This window comes from Mastigoproctus giganteus, chromosome 11, assembly GCF_048544385.1.
Source record: "Mastigoproctus giganteus isolate SK-2022 chromosome 11, ASM4854438v1, whole genome shotgun sequence".
Taxonomy (NCBI): Eukaryota; Metazoa; Arthropoda; class Arachnida; order Uropygi; family Thelyphonidae; genus Mastigoproctus; species Mastigoproctus giganteus.
Window position 1 is genome coordinate 25,508,260 of NC_143585.1, and position 19,820 is coordinate 25,528,079.

General features: G+C 34.2%; 1 protein-coding gene across 1 annotated transcript in view; it reads left to right on the forward strand.

The window, feature by feature from the left end:
* LOC150077815 (WD repeat-containing protein 48) overlaps nucleotides 1-19,820 on the forward strand; it is a 109,706-nt gene that overhangs the window by 28,844 nt on the left and 61,042 nt on the right. The window contains exons 4-8 of the mRNA XM_090385297.1: nucleotides 1,497-1,579; nucleotides 3,078-3,207; nucleotides 6,411-6,601; nucleotides 14,883-14,987; nucleotides 15,150-15,269. Of these exons, the coding sequence (XP_090241423.1) occupies nucleotides 1,497-1,579; nucleotides 3,078-3,207; nucleotides 6,411-6,601; nucleotides 14,883-14,987; nucleotides 15,150-15,269 (629 nt within the window). The remainder of the gene's footprint in view (nucleotides 1-1,496; nucleotides 1,580-3,077; nucleotides 3,208-6,410; nucleotides 6,602-14,882; nucleotides 14,988-15,149; nucleotides 15,270-19,820) is intronic.

Here is a 19,820-nt window from a genome sequence, read left to right on the forward strand (position 1 = left end):
CATATGAGGACTGCACAATTTCTCCATTAATACACAATGTAGGATCAAAAAAAGTTTTGGGATCAAATTTGTTAAAAATGTATAAATACTGAATAAAAAAAAAAATCTTATTTTTTGGCCTACACTAATTTTTTTATAATAGGTGGCCTTTTGGTTGCATATGTGCAAAGGTCTTTTATTTGTTGTTGATAAGTAATTTTGTATTTTTTTTTTTTTTGCAGTGCTGCTTTTTTCAACAAAAAGTCAATTTTGCTTTTAAAAAAAATTCTCTCAGCTTACAGCATAGTGTTCTAAGAAAATGTGTCCTTTACCCTAAAAATTATGTAATATAACACATTACATGGATTAATGAAGTTAAAAATTATGAATTTTTCTGTCAGATCTTGCTGATAATGATTGCCGAAAAAATTTGAAAATATATTTGTGATGTGGCAACTTTTCATTTTATTGGAAAGTTGAAATGGACATGACGTCCATGTGTTGAAATTAAAAAAATCGGATACCTACATTGAACATGTTAAGCTTTGGAATCATAATAGTTATTGTAAGGTTAATCTAAAGTTAACCTGTTCTGTGTTACTGTTGAGAGTGTTGGTTTCATTCTTTGCTTGGCTAGCAACCAGTAGTATTTTTTGTCATGATATTCTAGGATTGTGACTGATGATCTGGCCATAGGAAAAAAAACCAGCTACATGTTTCAGCATAATAGTGCATTGCTAGATTTTCACAGTGAATTACAGCATTGGATTGAGCATGGAGAGTCCATTACTTGGTTGTCTTGTGTATCTGATCATGTGCAATATTTAAAACTATAAATCATATTTTTCAAAATGGTAGGCTAGATGAAAGGCTTATTGCTGATGATGCAATAAGCCTTTTATTTTTGTATCACTGATAGAGATACAAAGTGGATTTACTTATTTTTCTTCCAGTGCGAGCAGAATAGCTTCAAGATGGAACCAGTGTGTAAATTAATCACATTTTTTTAAACCACAATCCCAGAATTTCCATGCAAACATATGAGAATTTATTTTTAAGGTTTCTTGTGATTCTGACACATCCTATGTAGTTTATAATTATTGCTTTCTCTAGGAATTTTCCAATTGAATATTAGGTTGATTTTAGCACTCTTTGCATAACTGTTCTAAAGTTTGCCTTTACTTTTCGCAGTTCCATGGCCTTACAGATAATTATGGCTGTATTAGTGTTGTAAAAAATTCCCGATAAACCCTGTGCTTCTACTGATTTCCAAGTCATTAGTATGTATTCCAATAGGACAGGTTCAAGGAACGAACTTCCCAATTCTTGTGATTTTACAATCGATACCAGAATTGCGAATGAGATTAGCAGAGTAGGAGATAATATCAGACAATGTTAACTTGATAAATTAAATATTATTTTATGAGGAATGTTATTTTAAATAGCATTGAAGTATGTAATATTAATTTATATAATTTATTTTTAACGTATATAATTTTATTTTTCCTTATTTTCAGTGATATCTGCATCCAGTGACACAACAGTAAAAGTTTGGAATGCCTACAAAGGATTTTGCATGTCTACATTAAGGACCCATAAGGTATGTTTTAAGTTACTATATAAATCCTAAGTTGCATTTGCTTGTTGGAATGGTTTCATGTAATGTATTACTGATTAAGAACCATCTTATCTCTAAGTATAGGTAGCGAGCATAAACGTCTTTTTTTCTTTTCTTTTCTTTTCTTTTTTTCCCCCTTATATAATTAAAATGAAATAGTAGGTAATAATACATCTTTTATAAATAAATAGTATAGTTGCTGTAGTTGTGGTGCAGAAGTTTGTAATTTGCAGAAAGGAAATACTAAATTAAAATAATACATAATTTTATGGAAGTAAAGAAGGACATGTTGGACAAGATAACTTGTGTAATCAAGACCTACTAATATCTGTAAAATCTAACAAATGTGGGTATTAGTGGGTCTTTCATGAGTTGTCTTGTCTTGTCCAATGTGTCTTAATATCAAGTTTTTGAGACAATAGGATTTCCATAATGTTTTTTTTATAGGAAGTAAAGAAGTTAAAAAATGATAACTCACTTTACACCACATTATTTATATAAACTGTATTAAATTTATTGACAGTAAATACGTTAGTTCAACTGTTGTAAGGTCCCAATATAAGTACTGTCTTCTGAGTAAATAACCAAGTTATGGTTATCCTCACATCAAGCCAAAGGAGGAAGGTGTAGCAATGACAAAAAAAATTAAGGAGTTAGGTGTGGGGGCAGGATTTTTAAAATATGAATGATTACAAATTGCTAAACACATTTCATTTTTGTTCAATGCTTAAAGTTATAAGAATTACCACCATGAAACCAAACTCAGCTTAATGAATGCATAATAAACTACCCAGTTCCATTTAATTAAACTTTAATTTTAAGCACATACTGAATGCAGAATTATAACATACCAACAATGATTAAAAAATAAAATAAAACAAAAGATAACATGGAGAAAATAGAGCCTATTACCATATAAAGGGCAAAAATACATATGATTACAAATAGACTCAGATTATGCTATGTTGCATTGAGATTAAATGAAATTATTTTTAATTTCATTCAATCTCAATGTAACATTGTACATCAGTGCTTTTTGAGAATATTGTCTCCTCTGCATCTAGTCTTTCAAAGGTTTGCTGGATTTGTCTGTTTAACTGTTTTCTGTTCTTTATTCTTTTTATATTTTATTTTGCAAATCGGGAACCTTCAATAGTTTCAGCAAACTCTGATGTACCTACATAAGTGCTTCTAAAAATAATTTCATTCGATATCAGTGCAGTGTAGTATATATATTATATTATACTGCATTGATAATATGGTATATATAAATCAAGTAGAGGGACTATTTAGCTAATTGACAAAATACAAGGTAAGACTGACAGAATAGTAGTGTATGGTTGGAAAAGTCTAGAACTCAAGATAAATGGCCATTAATGGAAGTATGAAAAATATAAAATTTAATAAAAATGAGCTCTAAACTATTGAGTTTTTAGCCTTTGGTCAAACTTTGTAAAATATGCTTTTCTGTTTATTTTAGGATTATGTCAAAGCATTAGCATATGCAAAAGAAAGAGAACAAGTTGCTTCTGCAGGATTAGATAGGGTGATTTTTTTATGGGATGTCAATACTTTAACTGCCTTGACTGCTTCCAATAATACAGTCACAAGTAAGCCTTATTCATGTGTTTTATACATGTTTAAATGGTTCTTATTTGCACATTTAACTGTTTTAAAAAGTTATTATTTTTTTTTTTTTCAGACTTTTTTTTTTAAGTTTTCAAAGTACGATTAACAGCGATTATAATTCTAACAAAGAATGCAATGTAGAAATGTATTTTAGAATTTGTTTTGAAGCAGCACTTTGAAAAATACTGGTAATGGTAGTGCAAAAGGTTTTATCCCTGTGAACAAATGAATTAAAAAAAAGACAAATGCAGTTTATATTTTTTGAACAAAAGAATTTTATTGAAAATTCATACATTGTTTGTTTATATACAAAACTATTCTTTTGCACAAAAATTAAAATATATACATTAACATACTTGACAACTCTGCAGATTTTATGATGGAGACGTTATCTTTTTGACTTATTTTGACCCTCCTTCTCTCTCATTGTTAGCATAGTTTTCCTCCATTTGTTCACAAAAAATTTAAAGTATGGATTTTGTCATTGAATCCAGAGTTTTTTTTTTTTTAAATTAAATCAATTTCCCCTTATTTTTGTTAACAAATTAGCCATCATATGCTGGTCTACGTTGTATAAAATATCTGAAAAAAGTTTTTTTGCAGCAAAATGCTGTCTTGTTCTCTATTACGTGTATGTGGGGGAGGATTGAAATGCTGATAAACAGAATCCTCAGTAGGATGAAATATCATAGAAATTTTAGCATGCGTATGCAAGGTTTTCCTTGTATTGTAAAATGGAAAAGGTAAAACACATTTGCTTTGTGTACTGTATGTAGTGCTTTGTGTACTGTATTTTCAATTTCAAGTGGTGGGAAATATGTTGTAACCTGACCTGATATTTGCAAACAAATTAGCTAAACATTTGAATTAGTCCCTCATGAGAGGTTACTGTATAAGCTAGAATATGTTGTAATCAAGGGTAAGATTCTAAGATGGGTCACTAGATGGCTGCAGGACAGAAGGCAGAGAGTTGTGATTAATGGTTACTCTTCAGATTAGTCTAGTGTTAGAAGAAGGTTTCCCAAAGATTGGTTTTGGGACAACTGTTGTCTGATTTCATAAATGACATTAATGAAGAAATGAAGGGTATGATGTCAAATTTGCAGATGTTGTAAAGACAAGGAGAATGTTTAATGATCAGCATGAAGCAGTGCTCCATCAGGATGATTTTTACAGACGTCAGGGATGGTCAGAAAAGTGGCATTTGTTTTTATGCAACAAAATGCAAGGTCTTACACTTAGGGAATAGTAATCACAAAATAACTTATACACTTAATGGGATTGAATTAAAAACTGTGAAAGAAGAAAGGCATTTGGAGTTGCAATATGGCCAGACATTGTCTTCCAAGCACTGCAGACAGGCAGCAAGAAATGCCCACAGTGTCCTATTGATTATTTATCATACATTCTCTTGTAGAGATAGGAGATCATAATTGCAGTGTAAAACAGTTAAGACTGCATGAGTACAGTGTCCAAATATGGAGATTGTACCAAAAAAAAAAAAAAAAAAAAAAAAAAAAAAGACATCAAGCTTCTTGAAAGGGTCCAAAGATGGAGCAACCCTTGGACTCTCACCAAGAAAGGCTTCAGTTCTGCAAATTGCAGCATCTGTAGGCTAGACATCTGTGAGGAGTTCCTGGTTGTGAGGTGTTTAAAGCTTTGAATAGATTGAGTAAGTTCAATGTTGATGACATTCTTCCTCTTGCTGAAACTAAAAACTATACACATGAAGGGGCATAAATCCAAATTGAGGAAGGATAGGCATGCAGAAATTTGCCTTCAGCCAGTTGTGGAAGTGGGTAGTTCTAAAAAATTCAAGGAAAAACTAGACAAATTCTTGGAAGGGATGGATGAGTGGGGTAAGTAGTTTTTTTGTTTTTTGCTGATAGTTTATAAACTTGCTTTCTTGCATCCACTACTAATACTAACCTGCTTAGTGAGATTTGAAAAAAAAAAGAACCTGTATGAGGAAAGACTTCAAATATGTGGGCAGCTGTGCACCTTAGAGGGGACCTAATATAAATGACTCGAGGACTAGCAGTAGTAAATCCCAATTGCATGGAAGGAGATTTAGATTGGATTGTAAGAAGTTTTCATTTAGCTAGTTTGTCATAATTACTGGAATAAGTTACCTCTGGGGTTAGTTTTTGATGCTAGCAGCTTTGAGAAATTCAAAGTTCAGCTGGATAGTTGCATGAGGCAGGGAGAAACATAGGTTGGTTTTTTTTTTTATGGATTTATGTTTTTTTATTATTATTATTTTATTTTTATTATTTTTTTTATTATTTTCTTTTCTTTTGCCAGTGCAGTAAAAGCTGATAGCCTCTTTGCACTATTTAGAAATAAATGTAACATTTCGAAATGATAATGATACTGTAATATGTGCTGCATCATTCATCATAAACTAAGCTTCCTCTGAGTTCTGCTTATTACATGCAACTGCATTGTTCAGAAATGTTTCCTGATAGTGAAATAGCAAAAATAAAAAAAATGTGGATTCTGAAACTTAAACAAGTTAATTTTAGTAAAGTTACAATTGCATAATTTGTCTTTCTACAAAACGTTTTAATCAAAAAGACAAACTAATGAATTTCTCAAGGAAAATAACTTGGCATTTTAACAATTTTTCATTGCAATTTTTGTCTGGCTGAATGTGAAAAGACATTCAGCCAAATGAAATAAACAAAACTATACTTCAGTCTTCTCTTTCTGGTGAAGTTATAGAAATGATCTTGACATCCAAGTCTAGGCAGGAGGGCAATTGTTATAAACAAAACTTTGGCAGAACATTTTTGAAGAGAACAAAATCTTCCTTTAAAATATCATAATGAGTTGATATATAACAGAAATCCACAGACAGAAAAATCATGTGGATGCCAGTGGGTTAGAATATCTATCATTCTTAGAAACACAGTGTTAGCCATACAGTGCAAGTAAATTATAGGCTTTTTCTGCACTGACCAAAAAAATTAAAAATAAATAATAATAATATTAAAAATAATAACAGATAAAGTATTAATAAATTTTGCTGTAGAAAACTGAATTGCATTAGTTGAAGACAGATTATTTAATATATTCACTATATTTAGTAAAATATTTATCGTACTTTCTTCTTTTTTTTTTTTTAATCTAAACAATACAGTATATCATTAATAATCTAGCTTATCCTGATACATCCTTTCAGCTTCTTCTTTAACAGATAACAAAGATAGTATCTATAGTTTAGCAATGAATCCACCGGGTACGGTCATAGTTTCTGGTTCTACTGAGAAAGTTCTCAGGGCATGGGATCCTAGGACATGTCAGAAGCTTACAAAACTGAAGGGTCATGCAGATAATGTGAAAGCTTTGGTGTTAAATAGAGAAGGTACACAGGTAACATTAACATCTTTGAGTTCTTCGGTTTGAGTTAATTTGATATTTGCTGAATAACATTATAAATTGATTTCTGCAAAAAAGTTAAAAATAAAATTATTAAAAATTAATAAAATTATCCATCTTAATTTTTTTTTTTTTTTGCAGTATGTTTATTCTTTAATCAGCTATGATTTAATCACTAGAAATAACTGCTATATAAAGTAGTTCATCAAAAAATATTTATGAAATTTTGAATAAGTTAATGGTGGTTTCAGCTGGTTTTACCTAAGCTCAATTCCTATGATTAATACTGTTTCCTTTGTACAGTAAAATCTTTCGGTTTGAGTTAATTTGATATTTGCTGAATAACATTATAAATTGATTTCTGCAAAAAAGTTAAAAATAAAATTATTAAAAATTAATAAAATTATCCATCTTAATTTTTTTTTTTTTTTTGCAGTATGTTTATTCTTTAATCAGCTATGATTTAATCACTAGAAATAACTGCTATATAAAGTAGTTCATCAAAAAATATTTATGAAATTTTGAATAAGTTAATGGTGGTTTCAGCTGGTTTTACCTAAGCTCAATTCCTATGATTAATACTGTTTCCTTTGTACAGTAAAATCTTAATGTGAATATTAATGTAAATAAGTAGAAATTTAGCAAAAGAAAGAAAATCATGGGAAAACCTAAGAAGATTTATTAGATTAATTATTTGAATAGGTTTTGTGGTGTTGGAGTGAAACAATAGCAAATTGTACTATCTGTAGATAAATTATTTTACCTGCAAATAGACAAACCACTAGATGGCAGTGATCACAGTGTATTGATTTGGGATTTACTTAAAGATGTAACTACCGTAAAGGGAAAGGTTTTTGCTTTCATAAAGTTGACTACAGTGGTCTCAAAAAGTTTGTAAATTCTGTATAGTGGGACCAACTAATGATGTTACCATAGGTAAATTCTAAATGGGGAGCATTCAAGGAATTTACCATAGAAGCTACTAGGCTTTCATACCAACTAAGAGATGCTCTTCAAGGTATAGGCCTAAATGAATGTCAGATTAACTGATGAGACTTTAGCAGAGAAGAAAAATGCATGGGATACATATAAATTACCAAGCAATACAGAAGCATATGGTAGATATAAACTAGTCTGTAAAGTTACAAAGGAGGTTAGGCAAGCAAAGGCAGATTATGAGAAATCTTTGGCAAAGGATGCAAAGAAAAACGAAGACTTCTTTACTTATGTAAACACTAGAAGGAAGAGGATGAATCAGATTAGTCCACTTGATATCGATGGTTCTACTGTTGATGATCATGCTCATGTTGCTGACAAACTGAATGAGTATTTTGCATCTACATTCACACATGAGAAACTCCTTGGGGAAGGGGATGCCAGAAGTTTATTAAGCTCTAACAGGTAGCTAAATGATTTTGTAATAATGAGAGAAAAGTGGAAGAGAAATTGTTAAGTTAAAGTTAAACATAAAGGCACCTGTGATGGATGGGATCTATCCAGTTACAGTGGGGTCCCAACATCCGATTTGTAATTCGTTCCACAAACCCATCGTTTGTTGAAAATATTGTAAGTTGAAACCAATAATACATTGATTTCCTGTAATTCATTCCCCAACAACACATAAAATAGGTATTTCTTACATGTTAAAAATTAGTGATAAAAATAAGCATAAAACATTTTAAAATAAAAAAACTGACAATAAATTAGCATTTACCTTCGATTTGAAGTGCAGAGCTGATGAAATCAGTGGTAGATAGTGGTGGTGGTGGTGGGACTCTATATCAAGTGTTGGGTGTCTTTTCAGTCTTTTTTTTTTTTTTTTTTGTTACTTGCAATGAAATTGTCCTAAGTGGACTTTTTTTTTTTTTTTTTATGACTTTTTTGTAGCTTTCTGGAGTAAGAAATGACTTCAATCATGAGTTCAGTGTTTTCAATGTTGGTGTTTTTTTTTTTAACACTTCTCTTAAACACTCCCAACAAGCAATGAGTCTTTAGCTGACACTTTTTGGGCGTCTTTTTCTTGCTCTTCCTCTCCAATGTCACTCTCCATAATTTTCTCCAACTCTTGTAGCTCCTCTGTTGTTAGCTTATGCCCATAAGCATCAATAAGGTCCTCCACATCCTCTTCGCTAACTTTCAGACCCACTGATTTTTCAAGATTGACAATATCATTTGTCAAAGCACCATTATCTTTAAATTCGTCAATGTTATGGATAATTAAAGGCCAGATGTTTTTCAAGGCTGAATTTAAGCACCTGGTGGAAACATAATTGTAAGAACTTACAATCAGCCTCGCACAATCCAGCATGTTGAACTTCGACCTCCAAAAATCTTTGAGGGTGACAGCATTTTCACCAGAGGCCGCTGCAAAGCAGCTTGCGAACATTTTCGTGGTGTAGTTTTTCTTGAAGGTTGCAATTACTTACTGGTCCATTGGTTGAAGAAGAAGAGTGGTGTTGAGTGGCAAAAATTAAGACTTGAATAAAATCAAATTGCACCTCAAGAAATTGAACAAGGTTGGGATTGTGGCCTGGAGAATTATCCAGCAGGAGCAGTGCCTTCACAGGAAGCTTATTTTTCTCAAGATAACTCGTCACTGAAGGACAGAAAACTTCAAGCTCCCATTCATTGGAGACATATCCCATAACCCAAGCCTTCTTGTTACTGTGCCAAAGTTCTCCCAACATGATTTTGCCAACCTTTTGTTCTTTAAATACTCTGGGGGGTATTAAGTGATACACAAGCAAAGGTTTCAGCATAAAATCCAAAAGGCATTGGCACCCAACAGGAGAGTGAGCCTATCTTTCATAGGCTTATTCCCAGGTAAACTAGGCCTCATCCTTAGTGATTGTATGTTCTCCTGGGCATTCACTTCCAGAAGAGGCCAGTTTCATCAGTGTTAAAACTGGTGGGTAAGATAATCCTCCTGATCAACAAACTCTTGGAATTCAGTTTTAAAGGTCTCAGCTGCTTTTTTTTATCAGTACTGGATGCCTCCCCATGCCTTTCAACAGTTTTGACATTCGCCCTTTTTTTGAAGTGCTTGAACCAGCCTCTGCTGGCTTTAAAGTCTTCAACATGCTGCACAGCACTGCCACTGGTTGATGGAGCTTTAAGTTTCAGATCATCATAGATCTGAAACAATCATGCAAGTGATGTTCCATGCGCCACGTGTTGAACAGTAAAAAAGAGAATCACAGACCTATCAGTTTAACTTCTATTGCAGGGAAAATAATGGAATCACAGATAAAAGAAATGCTAATTGGTTGAGAACAATCGTACAAGTTATGTTCCGTGCTCCATGCGTCTGAAAATTTCCACCCATGTTTTGTTCCAGCTATATCAGAAAGCCATCGGTACCTACAAATATCATTGGTCCTTAAAATAAATGATCGTATGGAAGGTATATTGGTTCCTGAGAATATCGTAAGTCGAGACCCCACAATATATAGAGGCAGCGAAGGAAGTAAACAAACCCTTAGCCATAGTGATGACAGCATCCTTGAATTCGTGGAAGGTCCCCACAGACTGGAGATGTGCAGATGTATCGCCAATTCACAAAGGGGATCAAAGGGTGACACGAGAATCACAGACCTATCAGTTTAACTTCTGTTGCAGGGAAAATAATGGAATCACAAGTAAAAGAAGAAATGCAGGATCACCTAGACAAGGCTGCAATTATACTTCAGACACAGCATGGGTTTGTTATGTGGAAATCTAACCTGACCAATTTGATTGTATACTACAATGTGGTCAGAAAGGAACTGGATGCAAAAAATAATTTTGATATCACATACTTGGATTTCAGGAAAGCTTTTGATACTGTTGCACATAAAAGACTGCTGTACAAATTGGAGCAGTTCAGCATTAAGGGAAAGTTACTGCTACAGATAAAGGGATGGTTGAGTGGGATAAGACAGAGTGGTAATCAATGACCACTGCTCTTTGTGGACTAATGTTATTAGTGGATATAAATATAGAAAACAACAATGGGCCTAACACGGAACCCTGGGGGTTCCATGTTGGGCCCATTGTTGTTTTCTATATTTATCAATTACCATTTTTCAGCCCATCTGCCTAACTTTTCTAAATCCTGTTGAAGTAGCATACCGTCATTCCTGTCGTTAACCACCTCGTTAACCTTTGTATCACCTTCAAACTTGGATGTTAAGCCTGCTATGCCTTCATCAATTATATTAATGAAGGCATATGATAGTTTGCAGATGATACAAAGGTTGGCAGGGTGGTTTAATGACAAGAATGACAGTATTCTACTTCAACAGAATTCAGAAAAGTTAGGCAGACGGGTTGAAAAATGGCAATTGAAGTTTAAAATTGACAAATGCAAAGTACTACGTGTGGGTATCAGTAATCTCAGAGTAACTTACCAACTGTGTGATACTACACTCGGGGAAGTGGAGAACGAAAAAGACCTGGGGGTAATTGTGCAGTCGGATATGAAGTTTTCTGAGCAATGCAGACAGGCTTTTGGGGTTTTGTTAATGATATATAGCAGGCATGTCAAACTCGTTTTGCACCATGGGCCCTATAAGCTATTTTGCATTAGGCTGAGGGTCACATGCCTTCAATACTCAAAAAATAAACAAAATACAATTTTTAGAATTACTGTATTTAGTATATAGATAACCTGTTTTGTATCCTACGTTAGTTTTTAAATTAAAAATACTTTACAATATTTAATAAAAAATAAACAATAAAACCACAATTTATTATTATATCATTTTTAGAGGACACTTGGCATCGTTTTCCAAAAAGCAGATCATCAAAATTTGGTTGAATGTAAGATTGATGATAGATGGGGATCGGTTAATCTTGACCTTTCTGAAGTTTTGTTATTTTTCATCGAAGAAAACAGTTGCTTGCATAAGTATGTACTCCCGAACATAGCCAATATATTCGTAGCGAAAGATAAAATTTTTGAAAATCAATCTGCCGGTAAATAAGCATAAAAGTCTGGAATTCCAACTTCCATATATTTTTGCTTTAGCAAAGACTCGCATTGGATTTCAGTTAATTCCATTTGTAAGCTCTCATCAACAATATCAATAGACATAGATGAAGTAAAAAGATGAAACTGTAATTCAGTTTTTGAAATCAGAAAAACTTCTATTGAACTCCATTTCTAACAACTTAATTTGGTGTGTATATTCTGTAAATTTTAAGTCAGGTGATTTTAACAACAGAGATTGGCAACTTTTAAAATGAGATAAGTTTTCTTTTTCTATTTGTTTGTGCCAAAGTAATAATTTTTCTTTGAATATATTAATATTATCAAATAACATTGTAACAATGTTATGTTTTCCTTGAAGTTTAAGATGACTTGTAATGTCAACTGAGAAAGCCAGATCCTTTATCCATTGTACATCTTTTAATTCAGTACATTCATAATTCTTTGTTTCCAAGTACATTATAATTTCATCCAGCAGCTCGAAGAATCAGTGTGTTCACTTTCTATGTCTTCCAGAATTGAAACCAATTGTCGATGATTAAGTCCATGTGCTCGAATATAATTTTAAAGACTTTTTTTTTTTTTTTTTTAGCACATATCTGATATTTAAAACCTTGGAACATAATACTTGCTGGTGAATAATGCAATGAAAATGCTTGAAATGATTATTACCACGTTGTTTGCATGTTTCTTTTAGTTTTGCAACGACACCCTTAGTAATACCCGTCATGGCAGGTGTGCCATCAGTTGCAAGACAAACCAACTTGTTCAGTGGTAATTTATATTTATTCAGAATTTCCATGAGTGCACCAAAAATATCAGCTCCAGTGGTTGTATCATGCATAGGAATAATTTCTAAAGGCGCATCACTTACTTTCAAGTTCACATCACACCCACGAATAAAAATGGTCAGTTGAGCAATATCTCGAATGTCTGTACTTTCGTCAGTTGCAATAGAATAAGCTTCAAATGTGGTATCATTGAATTGAGCTGATTTCTTAAATTTTCAGCTATTTCATCGATCCTATTAGGTACTGTGTTTCTACTTAAGCTTTCACTTTTGAAAGTTTTTGCTTTCTCTGGACACAACACTTCTGCTACTTTAATTAAACACTCACTAATAAAATCTCTTTCTGTAAAAGGTTTTGATTTGTTTGCAATTAAATGTGATAACAAGTAACTAGCTTTTACAGGTGCTGTATTTTCCTCAGAATGTTTGGTAAACAAGTTTTGCTGGTTTTTTTTTTTTTTAAGAATTGATTTCAATTCTAACAACTTACTTTCACGATGTTTCTAAACTTATTTATCATAAATTTCTTTATGATGTGTATCGTAATGTCTCCTAATATTATATTCTTTGCAGACTGAAATAGATTTACTACATATTAAGCATACTATTTTGCTCTTTTTCTGGATGCAGTAATAGTCTAGCTCCCATTTCTCTTGGAAGTTACGACATTCTTCTTCGATTGTTCTTTTCTTGCTCATACTGGTATTAGGGGTTGTCATAATGTTTATTATTATGTGTCTTTTTAATTTAATACAAATAAAACACAAAATTAACTGCACACATTTAAAAATATAATTCACAAATATACAACTGAGCAAACACTTTGCAGTCTGTAGTAGCCTGAAGCTGCAGGCAGAGGCTTAAAAATGAAACATTATATCCTATCTTTTCTCTCTTTTTTTTGAGAGCTGCATTGAAAATTGCTTAAATGTAAAATTTGAAATAAATTATGTGAAAATAAAAATAAACTTGATTAGTATTTTTTTCCATTTCTTTTAATTAAAAAAAATATATTTTCAAGAAATCTTGGCGGGCTGCAGACTTCTTGTTGGAGGGCCACATGAAACCTGCAGGCCGTGTGTTTGACATGCCTGATATACAGGAATTTTTGCTATAGGGATAAAGAGGTGATTATCCCATTGTATAAGGCAATGGTCAGGCCACATCTTGAGTATTATAATTTTATTATTATAAAAGATTAGCTTTATTTATAGATTACATTTTAAACTCTCAAAGCTAGTCTAAGATTTCTTTATTGGAACTATGATATGTCCTTTTAGTTAAAAAGTTACGCATTCTACTCTGCCTTATACAGCAGAGATCGTAATCCCATTGTATAAGGCAATTGTGAGGACCACACTTGGAACATTTTGCCCAAGTATGGTGACTGCATGCAAAGAAAGTCAACAAGCTTCTTGGAGAGATCCAAAGACATGCAACTTATCTTAGCAAAATCAGCAAAAAGGGTGCCCATATGAGGAAAGACCTCAAAAGTGCAGGCTGCAGAACTTGGTATAACTAGGGACCTTAGAGAGAGTGGACAGTAAAAATGTATGAAAGTGAAATATTCATAGTTATAAATTATATTATGATTAGTGGACATAAATTTGAATTACATCTATTTGTAAATTGCTGGAATTAGTTACCTCTGTGGGTGGCTGAGGTCTGAAAAAATTCATAAATCATCTGGATAATGATCAGCTGTACATGATGTGTGGAATATGTACAGAGGGTTTTATTTTTATTATTGTTATTTATTTTTTATTTAATTTTGCTTGCACAGCAAAAGCTAGGGCTTTCTTGCATGATATGGCAAATTTGTGATCCAAAAGAAGTTTTTAAAAAAGAAAACTCTCCAAGTAAAACCTAGCACTTTAACAATTCCTTATAGTAATACTGAGAATGAGAGGGATATTCAGCCAGGTGAAAAAAATGCACTTCAGCTGTTCTCTTTGTGGTGAAACTTTGGAAATGCTCTTGTCTCTTAAGTCTAGACAGCAAGTTGTTATAAACAAAACTTTTACTGAACACTTCTGAAATGCGCAAAATTAAAACAGTATCACCCTTGCAAGCTGCCTTAATCAGTTGGCATCTAACAGATAATCCAAAAAGAAATATACAGACAAAAATTCTGTGTTGGTGGCTAATGTTTTAAAGCATACCATAATCATATGGCATTGTCTTAATATGAAATGCATAGTTGTCAGTGAAATTTAATTTCAAGTCACAAGTCTGGATTTTAAAATTTCGCTTTCCTTCTGCTTTTTGTGAAAAATCACCTGCTTACAATAACTGAATCTTAACCTTTTTAAAAATCAAAAATGTGGCTGCTGCAATATCTACAGTTCTTTTGAGAAGTATTTTTTGCTTAGACTATGATTTATTATTGTATTCCGAAATATACAAATGTTGATATCTCTTTACGGAAATCATCATTTTCAGTTTTAAAATTGCAGTTTTTTGGTGAAATTAAAAATAATTCATTTATACTGCTTTTATTCTAACCCATTGTTTAGTGCCTGTCAGGCAGTTCAGATGGCACAATCAGACTCTGGTCACTAGGTCAACAAAGGTGTATGGCAACTATAAGGGTCCATGAAGAAGGAGTTTGGGCACTGCAGGTTAGTGCCATTGGTAATTATCATTCTCTTTATTTTAAGCCATCATGGCCAACCTGAAAATATAACAGCTTTATTTTTCCTTCTTCTTAAGTTAAAGCTACTTTGAATGATTTTATGCATCAAAAGTTGAAATGGTTATTTATTGATTTATTTTTTTTTTAGGCTAATGATAGTTTCACTACAGTGTTTTCTGGAGGTAGAGACAGAAAGATTTTTATGACAGATATCAGGAATCCAGAAAATCGAATTCTGATATGTGAGGAAGATGCCCCAATATTAAAGGTAAAAGTATTAAATATTTAATACTTTTTAATATATTAATTTTTAATATATTAATAGCAAAATGTTTCACAGATTATGGAATTAAAGTAAGGTTAGCAGGTTTTGTTGAAATGGAAAGCATATTTTCAAGTTCCTGCAGATTTATTATTCCTTTAATAAAAGGAATAATAACAGCAATAATAAAAATCGATAACGTATTCAATAACGAATATGTTATTGAATTTCCAAGTTTCTGTCTTTCACATTATATCTTATTTTTCATGATTTTTTTCTCCTTGGATCTTCTAAGTGCAAAGTATGTACATGATTTAAGTGTTGTTTATATATGTACATCTGGTGGCTTACCTATGTGTCCATGAAACACTGATTGATTTTTCTTTGCAAAAAGCATTTTTGGCAGGAATAAGTATGTGAAAAATTAAAAGGAATAGGTACATGCCATACAGAAAACTTATGATCATCATTGTTTTGATTGTTAATCTTAGCCCCATCAGCTATAATATAAGAAATATATTGCAGCTGTAATATATAACATCAAATCCTGATTGGGTTGAGGTCTTATATTTCTGTTATCTATAATACTATATTTCTGTTATTTTAATTATATAATATTGGTGTAAATACACCATAGTTTACCCATAAGTTTAACTACATAAGTTTTTTTTTTTTTATGTAAACCCCAAACACGAGAGGTATTGGAACCTATAGTACTTAGTATCGTGATTGGGAAATACATATGAAGGAAGGTTGTTCCAGAAAACGGCAGTTGAATGAATAAGCGAGGAAGTTGAAAAGTTGGTTCTGTGAGTTTGAAGTTGGACAGTAAATGGATGTTGGCTGGTGGTAGCACGTGTTCGGACTGTTTTGAAAGAGAGAGCGGTAATTATAGAAGCTAATTCAGAAGAACAGTGCCCATGAAAATAGCTGTAGAAGAGGCATGCAGCAGAAACAGTACGTCTGAGACAGCAAGTGAAGAGATTCTGTTAGAGAGGGGTCATTAATTAACCTAACTGCCCTCTTCTGAATGGAATCTAGAAGCCTGAGAGAGGTTTTCAGGGCACCGCCCCAGATGTGGGAACAATATTCCATGGTAGGGTGGATTTGCAATTTGTAAAGTGTGAACAGCTGTTTGGAAGAAAAGTAATGCCAAGAGCGAAAGAGAAAACCAAGTTTTTTAGATGCAGAGGAAGCAATATTTGTAATGTGCTTGTGCCAAGAGAGGTTAGAAGTCAGGGTAATCCTCAAAAGAGATATATCATCTTGCCTAGAAATTGGAGTGTCACCAAAGATAAGCATAGGAGCAGAAGAATCCTTTTTGAGAGAAATAAGACAGGACTGAGTTTTAGAAGAATTGAAATCAACTAATTTGTCTCCCCCACTGGAGAATTACCTGGAGATCGGCATTTTAGGAATTGGTAGCGGATATTCGAGAAGTTGAAGTTGATTGAGCAGGGCAAGGTTTCTCAAACTGGAAAGTGGAATGCAATGTGCTATCATCGGCAAAACTATGCATAGGAGTTTCAGTCAACGGAAGAAGGTATTAATATACAAGAGGAAAAGAGTGGGGGAAAGAACTGAACCTTGGGGGGACACCGGCATTAGTGAAGAAGTTAGAAGACAGAGAATCGAACACGATCGAAAGCCTTTGAGATGTCAAGAGCAACTTCTTGTGTTTCACCGAACTTTTCCATTGAATTAGTCCATAAATGGGTAACATGAACCAGAATATCACCAGTGGATCGACACTGACGGAATCCATACTGGCGATCGTTGATCAGACGGAAGATTTCTAGGTAGTTTAAGAGTTGGTGGTTAATTGATTTCTCCATTACTTTAGAAAGAGTAGAAGTAATTGCAATGGGACGATAATTGGATGGGAGGGATTTGTCACCCTTTTTAGGAACTGGCTGGATATGAGCAAACTTCCAAGTAGAAGGAAAAACACCTTTGGGATAAGAAAGTGAAAAAAGGTGGCAAAGAACAGGGGTAAGTTCAGGAGCACAGGTTTTGATAACAAGTGGAGAAATACCATCGGGACCTGGAGCTTTCTTAGCATTAAGGTTGTCAAAATCCTGACATCCTTTTGATGGAAGACCACAGGAGGCATTGAATGGAGCATGGTGAGAGGTGTTTTACTAAGATCATTAATACATGAGTTGGAAGGAAAATGGGATGCTAGCAGGTCAGCTTTATCCTTGGCTGAAGTGAACACAACTATCTGGTTTGGACAGAGGTGGGAGCAGAGATGGGCAAAGGTTGCGGCCAGTAGCTTTGGCAAGAGACCAGAATGCTCGGCTACCATTAGGGCAAGAAGCAAGTTTTCCACTCTTAGCTTGTTTAGACTCTGGTTTGGACTGATTAATAACTGCTTTACAATTGTTGCGAGCTTTGGTATAGGCAGAAAATGAAACTGAAGAATTAGAAACAAGCCAATTACAATATGCAACGTTCTTATCTTGAACAGCCTTAGCACATTTATTGGAAAACCAAGATTTAGATAAAGGATGAGATATTAAAGTGGAGTGTGGGATAAAGGATTCCATTCCTGCAAGAATAATTTCCCTGGCACAATCTGAGCAAACGTTGACATCAGAAGTTTTGAAACAGTAATCCGACCAAGAAAAAGAAGAAAAGAAATCTCGCAGGTCATCCCATTTTGCATTCTTGTAATGCCAAACAATACAGGGTTGGGAATAGCCGTAAGATAAAGGCTCCATTGGAGAAGAGACAATCACCAAGTTGTGATCTGAGGTGCCTAAAGGACCTCTCACTTCGACGAGATGGTGCCTCCGTAGCCAGGTAGGCAGGAGCAGCAGTGCATAGCACATGCTTCTTGATTAGACCAGGGTTCGAGCCTGTGAGCCACCAAATACGGAGGATGCGGAAAGGTCAGAGAATGACCACCGCATATCCCCGGAGCAATATGGCCTTAGTTGCTATTGCTCCTAAAAACCAAATAACAACAACAACATCTCACTTCGACTGTGTACTTAGAAGGGTTGTTTGTGAGAAAAAGAACAAGCATGTTGACTGTATGGTTAGGATTGTCTGGTAAATGAACAATCTGTGCAAGGTCATTAGTAATTGCAAAAACCTCAGCATCTCGACCAGCTGGGTTGGTGTGACTAGAAAACGAAAGCCAGCTGGAGTTGTGAACATTGCAATCACCAAGGAAAATTGCCTCACTGTTAGAAAAGTTAAAATGGAGAAAGTCAAGTTGCAAAGAGAGGAAGTAAAAGAGCTCCAAGTGATTAAAGGAGTTATGGGAGAATGGTAGAGACAACAGATGAATTTGACACAATGAGTTAGAGAGATTTTAAGCCAGAGAAGATCAAAAAGAGGAGATTCCAAATTACCAAGTCTCTGACAGGGATATCAGAACGGACATATGCACAAGTACCACCTTTGAGACAAAAGGAATCATACATCGAATAATTTGGGCAACTGAGATGAGCAGTAGTTGAATCAATCGATAACTGAGATTCTGTCAGAAAAAGTACATGGGGGTTTGGCAGACTGCAAGTGGAAATGGACATCGTTGAGATTAGAATTGAGACCACGTATATTTGTGAAATGAATTAGGAAGTGTTTGGGAGGGTTAGATCTTTTCACAGATAAGCTTACTCTATTAGTTTGACAATTCATGGTATATTCAATAGTAAGAATGTGGGTGGGACATGCTGTATGAAGTAATAAAATTTTTGGATATGGCGTACACATGGTAAGAATATACCCAAATCCTTGACATAACGTGGCTTTGACGATGCCCCCCCCCCACATAACATACTACTTGGACTCCCTCCAGTCACTATCTGGCAGAATAGAGGTTGCAAGATTATACACTAGCTGATCCGGAAGCCTCCTAAAGAGTTACCAATAGGTTCGGTCCGGTCCGGTGTACTAACTAGCAGGCCAGCCTGCAAACACCATTTTAGAGCTGTACCCTCGAAATGTAAGGAAGATTGGATCTCGCCACGATGTTCATCATAACCTCAAAAGTCATCAATCATACTGCATGATGGAAGAGATGGGGAAGGGTTGACTGGAACTTAGCTGTGGAGACTAAACATTGGTTTCCACCATTTCAAGCCTCCAATAAGCAAAGTGGTGGTATTGAACCAGTTGATGAGAGTCAACTACCACCTAGTTCTGTCTGGTAATACAGAGAGGCAGAGCATTCCTCGGTATAGGCAGAAAATGAGGCCGAGGTGTGGGCGCGGCCCCTGCTTATGTTGGTTCACACCTGGGTGGTCGCCCACAGTGTGCTTGTGCATGGGGGTTATACCCAGGATTACTAACCGTCCCACGGCACAGTATAACCTTAGTCGTTTTTGTGCCAATAAAATCAAAACTAACCGTCCCACCATCACGAAGGTGCAAGCACAGGATTTGGCTGTCACAGACTGTCCAGACTTCACCGAAATTAGGTCCACTTGACTAGAGTGTCACCCGAATATCAGTTCCATCAGTGATTTAGACTCCCAGGTAGCAAGTACAGCTTGTCGGGCATATCTGAGAGCATGTCTGTGACAACCTCAAGGACCAAGGCAT